The following is a 19893-nucleotide window of genomic DNA, read 5'->3' as shown; positions in this document are numbered from 1 at the left end:
AGGACCATGAGACTTAAAAAAAAAAAATTAAACAAAAATGCTTTCACTGTTTTTTACTATAGATTCTTTACAATTGATTTTAATGACATCATAGTGTCAAAGTCCTAGAAATTTCTGTTTGATTGATTATTAATTTAGAGAAAGACACAGCTTGCATCCTGCATGACCAGAAAGTGCATATTACTTTAGAGTAATCTCATGGTCCCCCAGAATACTTGGATCACTCCCCTGTCAGTGCCATGCTCAGGAATGACACAGACTCAGCTCTTCTGTGTAGCCTGTGATCAGGAAGCTGTGCTGTGTGACTCTGGGGCCATAGAGACACAGTGCTTTCTGCTCTCCTCTGCATGTTATCCTAGCTCTGCCTTGAAAGCCTCCCACTGGAGTAAGCACTTACAGGTCAGAGGGTTGCTGCCCCTTCTACCTGTGGTCTTATCTCAGATGAGCAACCACACAGGAAATAAATAAGAGAAAAAGTTGATCTCCCTCAGTTTCTATTTTCCTTGCCTTCTACTTTTATTTTAGTTGCAACCATATTGCAGCTGTGGGTTCTGAGGAGCAGCAATCCTGAATGCTAAAAACTGCAACACCTTTGGAGCAGTTTCCCTCCTTGGCAGGTGTGACCAGATTTTAAAGATCCACAATTATACCTATCCTGGGAAAAAATTGCTTGAAATGAGATCCAGATAGCAAGAGATAAATTTGATAAATTAGAGGAATGTCTCATTCTTCAGATATAAAAATTGTCTAGCTTTCAAAGATTAAAAGAGTGTTATTTTCACTGAAACAGTTGGAAAATGGATGTAAGACCATATTCTTCAAAAAACTCAGCTTCCAGCTGCTAGTAACATCCTCCTTTCCACCTGCAGATTATGAAAATTACTTGTATAATGATATTTCTATATCATAAATTTTGAAGGGTCAAAGTGATGGCTGTTTTTTCTAAGCTGCATGCTACAGACAACATGCACATGTGAAAATGTGCATTACCAGATGATAAAGGGTGACTGTGTAACTAAGGTGCTCAAAACCCCCATACTAACAGAAACAAATGAAAATGCTAAGAATATAATGTAAGAAACCCATGAAGGCACAATAGATAAGGCTTTAATCTTCCATATTTTGAGTGTGTTCTGTTGCCAAGTATCATGTGTACTAGGGCAGGGCTACTGGCACGAATTTACTCACACCCCTACAATTAAACTTCATTAGGTGTCAGAGAAGGGTCTTCAAGGCAGAATTATCTACCAGGAATGCTGCTTGCTCTATTCAAATCACAAATCAGGCCTGACAGTGGATATGTTTGGAGAAAGAAAATTGTACACTACCAAAATTAAACCGGGACTGTGTCCATAATTCAACAGTGTAGATGACAACTCTGCAGAGCTAAAGCTCATTTTACTAGCATAGATGCTCCTTTCAGTATCTGAACTACCTCTAAAAACAGTAGTTCACCTGTCTGTTACATATTGGAAAAATGTCTGTTCACATAGGAAAAATGTTCTACATTTCTGCCTGATTTGTGTTTATATTGAATCGGGAATCACAACCTAGACAATTTCTCCAGGTAAGAAACCAATTTCAACCAAGAAAGACATATGCATGTACAAATGGCATTCTAAAACTTAACACTCTCACAACAGAGTGTTATTCTGCTTTAATTTATATTTGTGTTTTAGTATCCTGTTGAACTGTAATTAAAAGCACTAACACACACTGTTTGCTGTTTTCATTAGTACCATGTACTGGGTAGATGTGTTTATGTTTTCTTATTAGACCTAATTAAAATATATAAATAGAATTATGTTTTATAGTTACTTGTCAAAGGAGATCTCTTACAGTGCACCTCTTTAATAATATTTGTTTAATGTTGTTATTAAGTAGTCACAGAGTATCCATTATGCTCCAAGGATTTTTTTTTTTAAAATATTCTCCTTTGGAGCTGTAACACATCTTCTGCCCATGAATGCTGCGGTAAAACAGGTGAGTGTGGGGGGATGTGTGCTGGGGGAAAGGGGTGTGTAGGAATCAATCCTTAGAGATAATTCCAACCATAACCTTTTTTTGTGTTTAGTACTCAGTATTCCAGAATAAAATAATTTCATAATGTCTGTCCTATTTTCAGTCATGCATAGATTAATTGCTAGCCACATCGTAATGGCATTGACAGTATACCTCTTACTCTGCTTTGTTCCCTTTTTTTCAAGGGCTATTTAGGAGCTTTATTTTTTATTCAACATCATTAGAATGAGAAGACATCAAACTGTGTGCAGTAGATTTGTACAGACATTCTCTGTCACAGAGAGAATAATCTGAAATATATTTACATAGAATCAAGGTCACTGACTGCTGACAACCACCTTAATGTGCTTGCAGCCCTAAGAGATACACACAACATTGGAAACAATATTTTCCAGGGAAAATCTCCAGACCAGGCACAAAAAGCATGAGCACTAAATCTACCCATGTGTGGACTGTAGAATATATTTTTATTTTAGAGGGTTTGGAGAAGGCTCAGCACTTCCTAGAAGTTCATAAAAGTATGTACACAGGAGTAGCTTTTACCTTGGATATGATCCCCTGCAAAATCATAACCCTCAGTAAAGTGGTTTTTTTTAAGTCTTATCTGCCTCTTGTGCTAAGCACAGACAGGACACAAAGCCCAGCACCAAAACACGGCAGCAGCAGAAGTGTGCACCTGAACAGGACGCACCATGTGCCTGCACAGTCTTCCTTCACAGTGATTTTCCTGGTGGAGGAAAATCAACCTGGGTGAGCATGTTGTAAGTGGAGCTAAGCACAGAAAGCAGCTCATAGGACAAAGAAGATCCTTGCACCCCCACTGTCCTGTGATCTCATTCAGACAGTGGAGAGGATTTATTGCATACAATTGTTCTCCAGCCCTCCTTTCTGTGGTAAAATGGAACAAAACAGATTTTCTCTGTGTGTGTTGCAAAACAAGTTCAGTAGATGCAACATGGAGTTCTCATGGTGCTGTGTACCGGTGCAACAACCTCCAGCAGGAATTTCACTAAACTGGCAGAGACAGGGACATGCCAACTCCAGCGCACTGTGACAAGGCGTGCATTTCATTTGTGAACAAGGAAACCACAGCATGGTGCTAGTATAGGGGAGGAAATAGACAGAAATAGTTTCGTTGTTTCAACATGGGGAAACCGTCACACTAATCCCCTTGAAAAATCCTGTTTGTGGAACCATTAGTTCTGAAAATTTATTTTATGGAACTGTGATTTTCCAGTTTCCACTCAGATGATTTTTGTTTGTTTGTGTTCAAAGTAATTCCCGCCCCTACCAGCAAAAAGAATGATGAATAATTTCATTGAATGTAAATCATTATCACTTTTAAAATCAGCTAGGGATGCTCTGGAGCACACATCTCCAACAGACAGTCTGTCCATTCATGTCCTGGTCCTGGTCTTTCCCTGTGCCTCGATGAACCACAAACAGGTTTGACGGGCACACTGCACATGCAAAAACTGCCATACACATGGTAGCCCAAACAAGTGGGATAGGTCTATCAAAGGCTACACATGTCGTGCAGGATTCTGCTAGAACTTACACAAAAAGGAGACAATTTCCTTTGCCTGCTAATGTTTAAACTATTAGCTGCTACTATATTCATAGATGTCTTAGCCAGATAAATGAGGAGCCATAGATTGAATTGCAACTTTGCTTACCGAGGCTAAAAAAAGATAAATGGGGAAAAAATTTTGATTCCTGTAAAGACAGCACATCCATATTGATAAGAAAAAAAAAGATATTATGATGAATAGATTATTGCAGATCTTAGCAATAAAATAAGAAAGAACAAGATTATGAAATTTCGTCATGTCAGAAACACTGAAATTCTTTGTTCCTTTGTCCTCCTACCAGAACTCTCTTAATAGCATTGAAACAACACTTTTAGGAAATTGAGTTATTCACATAAACTAGGGAAAACACTAATCCATTATAGATAAAATCAAAGCAACTTTTAAATAATCCACATTTTGACATCAAAAGCTGTACCTACAGTAAGACATTTGAAACATATCTTAAAAAGACAAGAAGACAACATGCAAATGCTGGACTACATTTAATAACTAAATTTAAAGGTAAGAAGTCAGAATTCAGTTTTATGAGAATTGGCCCAAGACCCACAAGTAAGTAACACTGCCAAAAGAAACACTTATAGGGAAAAAGGTGCTCTTTCTCCCTCTATGGATACAGTTTATTTTTTCAAATGGAGCTGAACAAATAAATAAGGAGAAGCCTATTAAATTGAGTAGGTAATGAAAAACATACATGAAGCATCACAAGCAGTTTAGTTTTTTTCAAGCTTCATCCAGACTGAGAGCTACAGGAACTGTGATAGAACAAGCTCCATTTTACTGTCACTTTCTAAAATTACAGTCTGATGAGGTAAGAAATATTTTACTCTATGTACTAATGTAACTAAGTTAAAACTTGAAGCAGACTTATCTACTTTTTCTCCTACCCCATCTTATTTTGGATTCCATGTGCTGTGAATATACACAGCAGCATATGTCCTTAATTTCGAAGTGTATTATTTTCTCAAAGTCTCTATTAACTAGCAATTCAAGAGTTAGAAACTTAGTAAGTCTCATCTGGACAATCAGAAAAAAACCCAAGGAATCAAGCAATTCCAGCTAAATTCTATTTACTTCTTTTCTGCATATATGCAACTTTTTAAAATTTAAAAAGTTTTTTTTTTTCAGAGACTGATCACAGGAAAATTTGAAAAGAAGAAATTTATTTGCAAAATACTAGATCACAAGTACAAGCCATAGCTAAGGTGCATAGATAGAAGAGCACACAGATCCTTGAGATACTGTTAGGGTTGCCAGCCTCAGGACTGAAGGTAGCAGAGGTGGGTGGCATTGTGGCACTGAACTTAATACTCAAATACCTCCATGGATGATCATTTCACAAGATGTGATCCACTCCAGTGTGTAATCACCCTTTCTGTGAAAAAATTCTCCATTATGTCTAGCCTAAATTTCCCCGATGGACCTTAAGACTGTGTCCTCTTGTCCTGGTTGCATAGAAACACAGTGTTTCTCCTCACTGCTGGTAAACCAGTATATGTACAATCCTACAGAAAAGATAAGTAAGGCTACAAATAAAAATAAATATATTTGTTGAAAGAACAGACTTCCCAGGCAGTTCCATCCAAGCTGCCAAAGCCTGCCTCATGCAAAGATGGCTGCTGAAGCATTTCCATTCTACTTTTACTGGCACTTTCCTGTGCTGGATGCACAAGACATGAAAATAGGAAAGAAGTGACAGCTGTTCTGGAAATCTATATGATCCTTGGTTTAGATCTCTTAGAAATCAATTTATTTTGCTAGAAAAATGCAAAGAGGCACTGGCAGCCAACAGAAAATTAATTATTTTGCATACATTGTGTAACAGTATTCATTAGTTTTACATGAATGGTGAGAGGTCAGTCAGGAATAGAATCCCATTGTGCTACCCTTCAAAGAGCTTGCCATGTAACTGAATGGAAGAAAGGAATTAAATATGCAGGCAGAATGAACACTAATGGTTAGCAAACAGCACATTGCAAATATCTACAGCTTCTTTGTCTAAATTCTTCAGTTGAGGTCTTAGGGGAAGGTGATTAGATAAAAAGCAAAAACAAAGAAAATAAAGAATACTGGGGGATGTGCATAAAACATGAAAAAAAGGAGAAGCATAATGGGATCTGAATGCTACAGTGTATCCAACTTGTCGTGTATTAGCACAGAGACTTAAAACATACATTACGCCTGTCTGCTGCTGTTTTCTGTATAGGGAGCATGCCATGTGTAGGGCCACATGAGAGACATTTTAGGAAATGTGGTAAAGTTCTGACCATATATATCATAGAGCTAGCTTTTGTTCTGCAGAACGATGAGAACACTGTGAGTCAGTAAATGGAATAATTTAAATTTGAAAATAGCTCCCCCGAATCTGCTGAATCCATTCAGAGTTAACTAGCAGGAGAGCATCACCATGAAGTGTTCTGGGTCCATCTGTTGGCAATATCATGATGGAAACAGCTTTTTAAATGCTGTTTTCAATAAGCTATCACACAACAGCTTGTTTCAACAATATTTCATTACCTTTCTTTTTGTTTGCCGCCTACTCTAAAAAACAGCTTGGAGGGAAGGAGGCATTTCAGTACTATAGACTGATGTAGGGTGGGAGGGACAGAGACACTACAGAAACAAGCAAAATGAGAAACAACTATAAAAATAAAAAATAGAAGAAACTGTAATTTTAGACTCTCTGCAATCTAGATTTAAACCAGCATGTGGAACCTGAGCTGTGGTGGTGTCAGAAGGGGATGGTCTGCACCAGCCTGTCAATGGAATTATTGCAAAGTGATAGTGTCAGCCACAGGAAGCCAGTGGCTCCTAGACAGAAATGGCAAGTGCACCTAGTAACTGCCTTTAATTCTGCAAGACTTTCTCAACTGTGCACTCTAATGAGAACTGAAAGGAAAATTCACCTCCAACACTGTGACACAGTCACTTGTGTGGTACCAAAACAACCTGGCCTATACTAGTCCTTGGAAAATATCATGTGTCCATCAGCTTGCTCCTCAAGTAAAACAAGTGCCAGTGACATACTGATGGTACAAAGCCTCCATCCAGAGAGGCTCAGCTGCAGAGACCAGCTTGGCAATAAAGAACAGATGGCTGCACTTGAACCCAAAATTAGTAGGAGATGAAGTTCTTTTGGTTCACATTAAAAAAGTTTCACAATTAGTCAATTCAGCATGTAGCTGTCCGAGCTAGCTTTGGCACACCTAATGTCATGGCTTTTTAAACAAGGAAATAGATCATCCCAAGGTCCGTTCTGACTCATCCCATGATCCACAATTTTAAAATAAACTCCTCTACACTGATTAACTCTGTATTACTGATTCAAGTTCTAACATGTATTTACTTTAAAGCTTTGGTTTTAAAGAGATGCACTCCTTAAAGAATTAAATGGAGCACTCAAGTTTCCCACACATTATGCATCACATCTTGTGTTTCCCAAACAGTATTAGAAATATGGAAGTTCATAAGCAATACTGCATGGGAAAGTAAAAGAAAAAAGGTATGAAACATTATAACTTCATGCAAATGGAGATGCAGAAAGAAGAAAGTAAACCTGAAAAATTAATATGGAAATGATACTGATAAAATCAAAATATAACCTTGAAAAAAAAGTAAGAGTATGGAAAAAACCAAAATACTGCATAAGGAGTTGATTCATTCTTAGTGCTACAAGAAATATGCACAGATATCTCTCTGTGCATTTGGGCTCATTTATAAAATATTTTATCTTCTGCTGCTACTAAGATGATTGTTAAGAATACAAAGTATTTCGTGTCCTGTTTATGTCTTTGACATACTCAAAAGCACAAAGCCATAACATCCTCTTAGAATACATGCATCACAGCCTGCTACTGAAAGGAGAAATACAACAAGTAAGAGGATGCTTCTGGTGAGCACCTACCTGAGGACGTATGACTTTCACTATGTTTTTAAGTGCAGTGTCTGGTGATGGAGGAGAGCAGTCAGGTGTTGGGCCTGTGGAGCTGTTTCTATGGTTACCAGATCCTGGTGCGGTAATTGCTACCTGAGGTGCATTATCTGTGAATAAAAATAACATCTATGTGAAATTGCAAATACTTTGTGTATTTTAAAGTAAAAAAGAACTTTGAAAACAGAAGGTTTCTCAGAACACTGTTTCAACTTACAAAATCTAATAGAATTTAAACATATTTGTCAAGGAATATATTGCATAGCTACACTTATTTTTTCAGCCCATACATTCATTCTATGTTAAGACAAGATAGAGCATTCTCTCAGTACCTAAACAAAATGAGGTGGAAACCAAGCATGAATATTTTACTTTCATTCTTTCATTACATTCTTTACTTCATTACTGACAGTGAATTCAAATATTATCACTATAACAGGGTTGGCTTGAAAAGAAGGTTTATAATGCAACTTCTAGCTCATCCTGGAAAATCCTAACACATATGACCAAGCTCTACATATATCTTTGTGTTACACAGACAAAGAACATGCTAATACCCATCATTGACAACTTTGTTCTAATACTTAGAACATGCTAATACCTAATACCCATCATTGACATCTTTGCTTAACATTGTGATCAGCATAACTGATCAGCTAAATTACATGAAAATATGCTCAGTTTCTCAGGTAAAATTTTCATCTTCCACAGAGTTCTGCACTGCAATAACTTCCTTTCCAGCAGTACCTCAGCTATATAACCTACAGCTGGCTTAAAAATATCTGCACACCTGCATGTGTATGGGAAACTGCATGGGAAACTGCTCTTCGGACATATTTTGATCTTAGCATTTTATGGCACTGGGATGAACCATTAAAACAACTTAAAATATAATTGTTACCTTCTCTAAATGTTCTTAATGCTGTTTTATCAATGTAAATTTAGTGAAAATCAGATCAGAGAGTAGAGAGGACTATGAAATAGCTTCTCAGCTGTGAGAGCACCCAATCATTGGAATGACTTAGCAGAAGGCCAAAAACTCCACATTTCTTCAGGCCTCTACAATTGTATCAGTAAAGAAATGCTTTAATTCAGATTCTGGGGAAAGCGCCATTGCCTGTGCATGGTTATGGTGGTTATTACATTGTCTGTGAATTTACTGAGCACCTTTCTTTGTGAGTTACAAAGATGTGCTCCATGCTCCTCGATGTGCTGTTACACCTGAAGCACTGCATCAAGACAATGATGTCCGTCTCATGTCTGTCGGTCTCAACTGACAGCCTGCAGGGTTCATAGAAGAAAGCATAATTTTTTTTTGTGATTGAGGTAGTTCGCCAATATGTGCTCCCACTATGTGGACAAATCCACTCCTGAAAAACCCAAACATAATAAGCAAAAGCAGCTCTCTTAAGCTGGAGAATTTTTGACCAACTTGTACAGGTACCCACATGAACTCCTCCCTCTGCACAAGTGACAAATGGCTCTGCGAAAGCCATGACGAAGCTGCTCTCTCAGTCCTACTAACCTGAAAGAATTCCTTGGAAGGGTAACAGAGATATTGAAAAAAAGGAAATACCCAGTTACATTAACAGAGATCATATAGAATAAAGGGGAATAGTTTCAGGAAACTTGATGGCCTTTCCAGCTTACAGATACTTTCACAGCATGAGTGATTCTAGGAAATCTGCAGGATTCTTCCAGCAGAAACCCTTTGTAACTGGATGAGGTTTCTAATCAAAGTTTCTGATCAAATACAGTCTGATAATTTAAGTCTTCTAAAAAAAATATCAAGCAGGAATGTTCTAAATTTCAGCAATACTGATACAACACTTAATGAAGGTATAAACAACAATTCAGATGGCAGATTGACAGACATCCAAAATGGAGACATCCTGTAGATAACCTCAGGTGTTACCTTACAGTGTGAACACTCTCTGCTACAGAAACAGAGAATTCCAACTTTTTTCAAAAGTATGTCATTGAAATTGCCAGTCCAAAAGGTATGCAGTCTTACCACACAGATGAGTTCCTCCTAAATCATCATAAATGTGTACAGGAAGCTTGGATCAGAAGTAATTTATTTAATAAAGTAATAAATGTGTGTTGATACAATGTATCAAAACCAATTTAAACACAGCCTTAGAAAATAACTGAAAATGAACTCTCACAATAACATAACTGACATGGAAGAATTTTGATAGCATTTCAGAAAGCCTTAAGTCTCTCATATTCTTTCCTGCCTGACCTGGTGTCTAACTTTATAATGTTGTTCACATGCACCATGTAAATGAGTATTCTGTGATATGAAAGCCCAGCTCATCAAAGGAGGGATAGGGATTTGGCAAGAAGAGAAACCTCTAAAGCATTGCCATACTCTGAAAATTTCATAGTGAGGACAAAGGCTAGATATACTCTGAAAATCTCATAGTGAGATAAAGGCTAGAGTAACACCTTAAGTGAGCTGAAAGTCTTCATGTCTTTTGCTCCAGGCTATGAAACAGCATCTCCTTTCACCCTATGGTCTGACAGAATATCATCAATGAACCTCCCTTACTGAGGAATCAGAGAGTTGCTCTAAGAGACCCTTGCCCTCTGTTGGGGGAGCCACCAAACAAGGGACTACACTATTGTCAAGAAATGTGGGAACACAGGCACCATATACAGGAAGGTAAAAAATGAATTCCTGAGTGAGAAATGCTCCACATGAATCCAGCTAAGTGCACTTATTTACTCACTGGTGCGAGAAACAAACAGGATGATTGTCTCTGACAAACAGCTAAAGCTATAAAGAACACAAACTCCTCCATACTCCAGCAGTCCTTGCCTTTCTGTCCCTATTTCCCTGTGAGCCTGTGCTTAGCACAACTGCCCTTGAGCTACTCAGCACATTAAAGTCTTGCAAGTGAAATCAGGCAGTCTTGCAGATGCAGATATTATCTAGATATCTCAAGGATGGATCACTCAAAGGGCACATCCTAAGAAACACAGATTGGTGTCAAGAGTAACAAATGCAGTTGTCTGCCCACCAGTTTATTCTGTTTCAAAGCCTTGTTGATTGTCACCTCAGCTCAGTTTAACCACTCTTCAAATATGCAGAAGAGGGTAACAAGGAGTCAAGCTACATGAGCAAGGTTTTGGTCTTTTCACAGGAAAGACTTCTTTGGTTGACCCTGTTCAGTTGTAGCTCACTAAAGGCCAGGTTTTCCCCCTTCACATGTGCCATGAGTGGCATTGAATCGACTGTAAGTGACATTTTTGGAAAGAAAATTTACTGGAAGACATACAGGAGGGGGAACAGGGCTGTTACATGCCCCACAAGACAGAGCTGAGAAAAAATTCTCAGGCTACAATGTGTGAATACAACCATAACCAATTCAGCAATATACACAATATGCAGCAACCTCAGAAAAGATTAGTTACAGATTTTCTTTCCCAGCAAAATTAGGCAGCAATACAAAAAAAACCAAAAAACCAAAACCAAAAACATGTTTTCACAGCCTAAGACAAAGCTTTTCAAAAAGAAGCTATAAATTCTTTTTTTTTAAATAAACAGCCCAGAAAAATCATCCAACTGTTCAGTATTTCACACCTTTCCTTTTTCCTCAAGGGGCTAAGTGTCTGACATGTAATGATTTCTTGTAAACAATTTCTTTATTGTGGACAGCTGTTTATTTTCACAGTAGGATGTTCCCATTAGGCAACCAACAATGATTTACTACCTGGGTCTGCTCCAGCAGAGAGAGAACAACAGCATCAAATTAGTTCCTGCAACCAATTTGTAGGACCTGTTTATGTATACAGTACTTATAGTTTCATTAAGAGTATCGTTGAATTTATTTTCTTTGGAATTAAATGTTATAAAAACGATTTTTAAATTTTCCTGGTGACAAAACTAAGGCAATTTTTTCCCCCTTCAGATAACTATGATGGCAAGTTTCAGAAAAACATTTCATGGCAAAGAGAGCTTGGAAACTTAAGAAACTACCAAATTTACCCTGGAAAGATTAGCTCTCATGCTGAATTTCTGATAGGTGCTACAGATGGGGACAACAGGGAAGTAGTTACAACTGTCATTCTCTTCCAGTTCCTGGCTCACATTGCAATAATCTAGATGTTTCTGTGTAAGTCACATAACATCAGGCTCCAGGGATCATCTAGCAGCTAAAAACTAATGAACTGCAGCATGCTCTAACAATACTCCTTCCTTCCTCCATCACACATGAGACGTTGTCACAAGGTCTATGTAATTCGAGCTTATTCTGATTTTTGAAAATGCCTAAATGCTTACTGAGGACTTGACATTCTCCATTTTCTTTATTTCAGGGCAAAGGAAAAAAAAAGAACAAGAAAAATGCATGAACGTGGTCTTTTAGTATATTGTAAGAGCAAACTAAGACATTTTTCTAGGGCTGTCTTCTAAAATGTCAGACAAAACATAAAAATGTCAACTGTTTAACTGAGATGGTAAAAAAAAAAGCCATATACAGGAAATTTTGCCTTTTCCTGTGCTGTGTGACATCAGTCATTGGTTTCACATGTCTTTTTTCTCAGGGAGCACTGCACAGAGAAAAAGGCCCTCATGGATAATAAGAGACCATAACACTGGAGTTCAACAAGTGCTTCATTGACATTTTCATCCCACTATCTATGTGCTGTGAGGACAAACCACAAACCACTCACTGAAACTTCTCTAAGGGATTATTTTTTCTCATAATGCATTCAAAGAAAAGGCACTATATGTATACAAAGCCACAATATTAACTATCAGGCAAGACTAAGTACACCAACCAGAACACTTCCTGCATCCCAGCAAGCAAAATATCAAAAACCAGACACAGCCATGTTCCAGAAATATAGTTCTAATTAGATTTCACCTCAGAAATAAATCTTTACAATGGAACACACAGTTAATCTAGTTTTCTACTTTCATTGCAGAAACATGCTAGCATCTTTATCAAAATTTACAGTTATGTCTGTATTAGCTATTATACCAGTTATTTCTACAACTCAGTGTAATGGCAATGGATCAGCAGATCAAAAGCAGTTGATCTGCATGACACTCCATTTAGATTATATGTGGGTTTGAACTTTTAGCACTATCTAGCAACTTATTTATTCTACCAAACACGCCCATACATGCTCCTCACAACTTCCAGCGTCCAGAAGGACCGTGTGCTTTTAGTGCCCACCTAAAAGGGAGCCTCATATCCAGAAGGAATCTGGTTTATGTGCTCCAAAGCTGGCCTGTAACTGAAGAAAATAATAGTAACTGCAAATGATGATCTATTTCATATTCACATCCAGTGCCCTGAGCCAAAATGCAAATGTATACGCCACCTATTTTATTTCCATGTTCCAACTATTTGTGGAGTCACTTAAATACTATAATCTCAGATTTACCATCTGCTATAAAAATGGAAGAAAAGTGTATTTCACTTTAGAGGTATGGACTAGTAATAGCCTAGCACTAGATAATACACTACACACCTAATCCTTTGTTTAAATACATATACTAAATTCTAAAACATCAAAAAAGACCATACTAGGCATGAACAAAAACACTTAAAGCACAAAGCCTAATCCTTATGACCTTGTAGAAATTTATACTACAAACACAGGGCCTGGACAGGTTTGTTCACTGCAAAATTGGGAGAGAAAAAAGACAAGGGTGGAACACATACACATAAATATATAGAGATAGACCTGCACACATAAATGGGCAACAAATCCAAAGGCACACTATTAGCAATAGCTTCCTCAAGCTCTGCTTAGTGTAAAATATTTCATGCACTGTTTCAAACTACTTGAGAATGTGGGTCAAAATCCTCCATCTGTTTTGGACACCCCATCAGAGATAAGGCAAATATGCGCATATAGGTCCAGATAGCTCAGTGCCATCTGGGCTCAAAATGAGTTTTAGTGTGGTAACAAGACAGACCTAAATTTGATCAATTATAGCAGACTCAATTTGCTACACTATTATAAAACTCTTATCTAGTCTGGCAATTTCTATGGGTTTGGATCTGTCTTTGGAAAAAAAGTTGGAGTGCCTTTGTCTGTATATGTTACATGTCCTCTTAACATCAAATATGTTGCATGAAGGCAAAAAGCTCTAAAAAGAACATGGCAATGCTAATGAACTGCCCTGGACAGAAAGCAGTCATAATCCAAATCTTGGAAGAGTAAAAAGAAGATATTATGGAAATAGTACTTATTCTGGAGGATCAGTCTGCAATGACTGAATTTACATATATCTCCTTGTAGAGAACAGAGCCACCACAATGGCTAATTTAATTGACTGATTAAGAAATTAACACATAAATGCAGGTCCCATCATGTGGGGTACCATTAGGAACAGATTTTAATGCTCTCTGATAATGGGGGAATGGTCATCTACTGCTTCTAAAATCTTCACAGCTGGAATAAAAAAAGAATTGTCACTTATAATTCCACTGGAGTGATAGATAAACCAGCAATTTCTGATTCCTATGGTAATCAAAGATAGGGATGCTTTATCAGGAATATGCTGATACTCTTATGCTGAGGAGACCAATAAACTTTCCTGATTCTGCTTCAGGGAATCTTTGAGCTTGATCCACAAGCAAGAGAGAGACACAGACCCACATGAAGAGTCATCTGAACCTGACTCTGCATGGTAAAGGGAATTCTGGCCCAGTAATGCCCTGAATTTTGCAGAGGGCTCATTAACAACCCTTTCTAAGGCAGAGCAAGGAGAATCAACCCATTATTCTAAATCCAAACCTACAGACTTCAGTAAAAGTAGGTATGAGGACAGCACTTGGGCTCAGTCCATTCTGTACGAATCAGTCTTGGTTGCTGAATTCCAGCAAGAGCAGATTTACAAGGCAGGAGCCCAAGCCATCAAATAGGAAAGAACTAACATAACCCAAAACTGAGCAGAGCAGGTCATAAAATAGCAGGAACCACACTGATTTTATCTACAGATGCCGTAGACTTCTTGGACAGCATGTGTGATAAAAATGCACTGTCCCTTGTAAGTGGGGGACCCATTGCAAAGAGTAACAGCAATAGCATATAGTAAATTAAGCAGTTCATACAGAAATCCAGAAAAAAAAATCTTCTATTTTGTCAGGGAGATAAAAACATTCATGTTACAGAGTAGCCTCAAACAGGACTAAGTAATTTCTCATAGCATAGGATTCAGCTTTAAAATTGTTTTACTTGACTAAATCCTCACAGCAAATCTTCTCTCCTACATGACTGTTCAATATGGAATAAATCTACAAGCTACAGATAAGGACAACCGTGTATTTCAGGATTTCAAGGAACAAACATTACCAGAGACATTTCAAAAGAACAGATGGAATAGTGAATAACAGAATCAGTAGGTAGCTACATTGGATGCATAGGAAGAATGGTTGGACTCAACTGCTTGAATTTGCTCTTTTGAATTTGCTTGGTTCCCACACACTTAACCTGAATAACTGTTGTTCTGAGTAGAATTGTAAATATATATCTGCAACTGTCTTGTTGAAAGCACTCGAAGCTATAACTGGCCCAGTCTTGGATGTGCCAGTTATTTCAGGATTGTATTTGGAATTAATTACCAGTGAAGTGCATTCCAGAGGCAGCAGGGGGTTTGTTTAGTTGTTTCTGCATCATCCAAGAGAGTTGGGTATGACTATTATCAAGTTTTTATTTCCTCTAATCACCCACCTGCACAAACAGACTTTGGAACTGCTTCAAGCCTGCATAACCCTTGTAATACCAGGCAACTGTCTGGAAAAACATCTCTCATTAAGTACTAATGAGAGATGATGGGTGATTTCCACCATTTCCTGAGTAACCTTTTGAGACTGCCTCTGCAAGCTGCTGATGTCTAATTGAGCATTCAAAAACAATACCACACAGTTGCCATCTACCTTTTTTTTTTGTGTAATAGCTTTTTTGTTGGCTTTTCCATATTTAAAAGGTTTGTTGTGAAATGATTGCACTTGTCTATGACAGGTATTTCACAGATTTCTGTATTTGCACTGTCTCAACATACAAGCACCATATTTCTGGGAGTTCAGTGAAAAGCATACGGTCTAATTACATGTGCCAAAATATTTTTGGCTATCTTAACCATTAACTAAAACCCGGGATGCCTAATATTCTTGTAAAAAAAATACCTCAAAAAAGAATGGTAGGTTGGGGATTTCTGTGCTTATTTTTAAATCTAATTTATCAGTGAGAGGTCACTGAATGTGATCATATGCATGCCCTAGTATTTCATAAGGCTTCTCCTATACACCAAAGAAAATAACCAAAGTGTGGTGCACAGAAAAAATACTCCACCCTTACAAAGGCAACAGATGATTACTGAATTAGGCTACATTGTCAAATTATTTCAGAAAATAAACTATAGAAGGTGGTGAGAGTGTGTGTTTTCAAATCATTTAAATAACGCCAATGATAGCCATGCACCCCAGGGATGAAGCTCAGTTAATAAATAATTTAAGCAGTCTTGAAGATAAACCTCCCAATATACATCTATCTACAGCTACAGTGAAAGTCAATTAATGGAAAAAACCTATATTTTCAGTTCTTCTAGGTATCACATTATTAATTGAGCTCTTCATTAGAACACTGAAGTCAAAGTGCTAACCAAAATATTTTAAAACCAAAGACACATATATGTCTTAAAATGTTTCACAATCCAGTTATTCCTATTTAAAGTATCTAAATTTTCAAGCAGCTTCAGAGAGATTTAGGAAGCTCAACTCTCACCCTGAAAATTTAAATTTTTGTATTTAATATACATGTGCACTGAAAGAAGTATCTTGTTAATATGTATTGCATATTGGATCGTGTCACAGTTATATTCATTAGGTATAGAGAACTTGTCCAGCAGATAGAATACACTACAAATACACAGTAAGAATTCAAGGTTCGTTTATGGGCTTTACTGTTCAATTCAAAAGAGATACCAAAGCATCTGGACCAGAGTGGACCAGTTATATAGACCAATATGTTGCCCTGATAGTGTCCAAATGACTTGAGAAAGAGAAAGAAAATACTGTGGATAATTTTCAACCAGCTAATTTTTGGCACTATAGCATTAAAGTTTCTAATAACTCAAAACCTCAAAAAATTTGATAGCATTTTTAATTTCTGAATTTTCCATTTAGTTTGCCAAAACTTTTTTGCCATATTTTATATATTTCATTTGTACATATAATTTTCACCTGAAAAGTACTAAAATTCTACCCCTTTTACTAATATTCCTGCATTAATTTATTTTCTATCTCCTGCAATTCAGATAAAAAGATATATTATAAAAATGTTATATATTTAGACATCATTAATCTTACCTTCTGACTGACAAAGCAGGACTTACATAACTTCTCTGAGTGTTTAGAATCTTTCTCAACACTTCAGCATATTTAATTTGCTAAAACCCCAGGTTTCTCTTCCTATTTTGGTTTTAGGTTCTCTAAGATCCATATGCTAGCTTTGTAAATTTCTTAAAATTATTCCTATTATGTTTTCTCACTAATACAACCTACTACATCGATTATAGAGACCACAGATATCTAGTTTATATGGACTGCTGGAATTTTTAAGGGCTGCAGTTAACTATACAGAGAAATGATAAAATTAGCATAAAACTTTGTATATATTGAAGAGCCATTTGTATTTGTTATTGACAGCAAATGAATAAATCTCAATTTTTAGACCATGAAGCTTTGGCCTGTTTGGTTGATATAGAGCCAAATCAGTAGATTTAGACAAGAAGGGGTATTCCAGCACAGTGGAGCAGAAACAAAGAGGGATTATCATTAAGTAAAACAATTGGGAGTTTGTCAAGTTTTATGGAGAAAAATATGGCTTGAATTTTTAAATTTCTGTACCTTACAGTTCATAAAATATAACAAAGAATCACAATTAAATCACACTGGAATGCAGGTAAGAATTTAACTAAGAGACCCACACAAGCCCTGTCACTCTTACTGATGGAACTTCTAACCAGTAACAACTGCCTAGTGCAAATGCCACTATTCCATAAGAACACACTTTTGTTAAATTGATCACTAGCAAATTCTTCTTGCAGCTATATCAGGTTGGATGAGAAGAACTCTGAAAGACAACTTACATAACTGATTAGAAAAAAGTTTTTTTCAAAATTTACTTACACAATATTCACAGAAGTTCTGGTATCTTTTCACCTTAATGTACTATATAAATGGACAGAAAAGTAATGGAAATGCTCTTGGATAAAAATTTAGTACCAATCCCAGTCCTATGGGTAAGAAAATGGCTTTAAATGCGCTGCACTATTTATTATGTATCTTACATCATGAGGAGAATGATTTCTGAAAGAAAAAGGGCATGGGGTGAGCTGGAGCTAGACTGGAAAGAGTATTCTCACTAACAGCTATTTTTAATGTCATCATCCAGAAGAGTTACAAGCACAGTATACAGTGATATACTGCACTACAGAAGTAACACATCCTGCTCTGGAGCCACAAAATATGAAATAGTCTTTCTGAAGACTTTCTGTTTTCTGATAACAATAAAGCAGCTGGGTGTGAACATATCCTTTCATATGAGTTCTTCCAAAACTGAGATATTTTAATGCATATCAAGGGGAAAAAAAGAGAAAAAGACTAATTTGATATTCTATTGCAGTAGCAAATTATTCTGTTATTAGATACTATTAAATATATGCTGCATCTATATGTTTGTGGATTGGCAATAAAAACCTTTTCCCACCCTATTTTGATAGATAGCAAAACCCTACATAACTTGTACACTTCAAGTTTTCTTTTGAGGTGGCATAAAAAGAAAATGGTATAGAAAGAACAAAAATCAAATTTCTGTAAAGTAAGAGAAGAAAACTTTTTGGCAGCAAGCTACACATTGCTATCAGAACTAGCAAAAGAGAAAGGGAGACAGAAACAGAGAAAATGGAAGTAAATGAGTGGGTTTTATTTAGCTTCAAATAGAATAGGAGGATTTTTTTTAATGCAACACTGAGTACCTTCACTAGAAATCAATGTTTTTCTATTTTTTAATCATTTATTACACTGAATAAAGCCAATAAATCTGTTAATTATGTAAAAAATTGGTTTATTTTAGAAATTGCTTAATATTGTCACAAATATTTTGACTTAAACAGAATTTAGCAAGCTGTGCCAAGATTTATACTTTCCAAATATATCAAAGTTAATAGAAAAGTTTATGAAAAATTCTTAAAACATATAATTCTCATTAGAAAGAATTCCCAGGGGAACAAATGAAAACATATTCAAGTATTAAATACAATCTCTTAATTCTTTTCACAAAACTACAACATTTCAGTTGGTTTTTTACTGGAGAGGTTAAGACAGTGGAAATAGGAGTATTTTTTTTTTAGTAATAAAATCTAGTATTTCAAATCTGATTCAAGCCAATGCTGAAATAAAATTATTAGCATGGCTATTCAGTTGATTGTATGATATAATATTCCAATTTTGACACAGTCAGTCACCAAATCAATTCTCCTAAAGATTGCCAATCAGAAGAACCAGAAAAACTTTTGTAGGTTGTTTGGTGGTGAGTAAAGGGAAGAGTTACTGTATGGGGTGTCTGGCATGGAACTGGGATGCACACAGGATGTACCCAGCTTTGAATAGAATTTTCATGTTCTGTGATACAGATATGGTCACTCATATTATAGTCTGATGCTTCGGGTTCCCCTGATCTTCCACATCCCTGATATGGGGCATATAAACACAAGGGATTGCCAAGGTAATTAAATCTAATAGCTAAATCAAAGGTAATCACATAACAAAACCTGTGCTACACATCTACTTGCCATCTGCAGCAAGTCACAAACCATTCCCTAATAAACTGTGTTAAACTTGCAACCTTCAATCCTAAAATACCAAAAAAGCTGGAAAAACTATACAAGGAGCAGGAGAGATCAGGAGCATTGGTAATGCTGAGAATGTCTAGAGTACCCTAAGATAAGTATATTGCAGTGTCTATTGATTAAACATTTAGAGCTGAGCAGATTTACCATCTGAAATTAAGAGACCAAACAGCAGAGAAATTAATCTTCCACAAAAGACAGAGTTCTTTGTGTGATCCAACACATACCTCTATTGCAGTTCCAGTGTTTCTGAAAATCACTTGAGCTTTTTTTACAGTACTTGAACGGCACTGTGTTATAGACATAACTCAAGTGAAGCACTAGCTCTTGAGCACTGAATCTCTCAAACTATAGGACTCAACTTCATCTTCATGCACAATAGCACAGTATCCTAGTCTTGAATATAAGAAGATAAAACTTATGAGCTCAAGATATGTGGTTCTTCCCAGCTTCTAAAATGGGGTAAGAGATAA

General features: G+C 36.7%; 1 protein-coding gene across 9 annotated transcripts in view; it reads right to left on the bottom strand.

Annotated features, from left to right (window-relative positions):
- The window catches only part of ANKS1B (ankyrin repeat and sterile alpha motif domain containing 1B), a 406891-nt gene that overhangs the window by 260333 nt on the left and 126665 nt on the right, over positions 1-19893 (bottom strand). For all 9 annotated transcript variants that reach the window (XM_026798001.2, XM_026797993.2, XM_026798014.2 and 6 more), the window contains exon 11: positions 7516-7652. In XM_026798001.2, coding sequence (XP_026653802.2) covers positions 7516-7652 — 137 coding nt within the window. The remainder of the gene's footprint in view (positions 1-7515; positions 7653-19893) is intronic.

Source organism: Zonotrichia albicollis, chromosome 4 (genome assembly GCF_047830755.1).
Source record: "Zonotrichia albicollis isolate bZonAlb1 chromosome 4, bZonAlb1.hap1, whole genome shotgun sequence".
Classification (NCBI taxonomy): domain Eukaryota; kingdom Metazoa; phylum Chordata; class Aves; order Passeriformes; family Passerellidae; genus Zonotrichia; species Zonotrichia albicollis.
The sequence above is the reverse complement of the archived record's forward strand: the minus strand, read 5'-3'. Positions and strand labels throughout refer to the sequence as shown.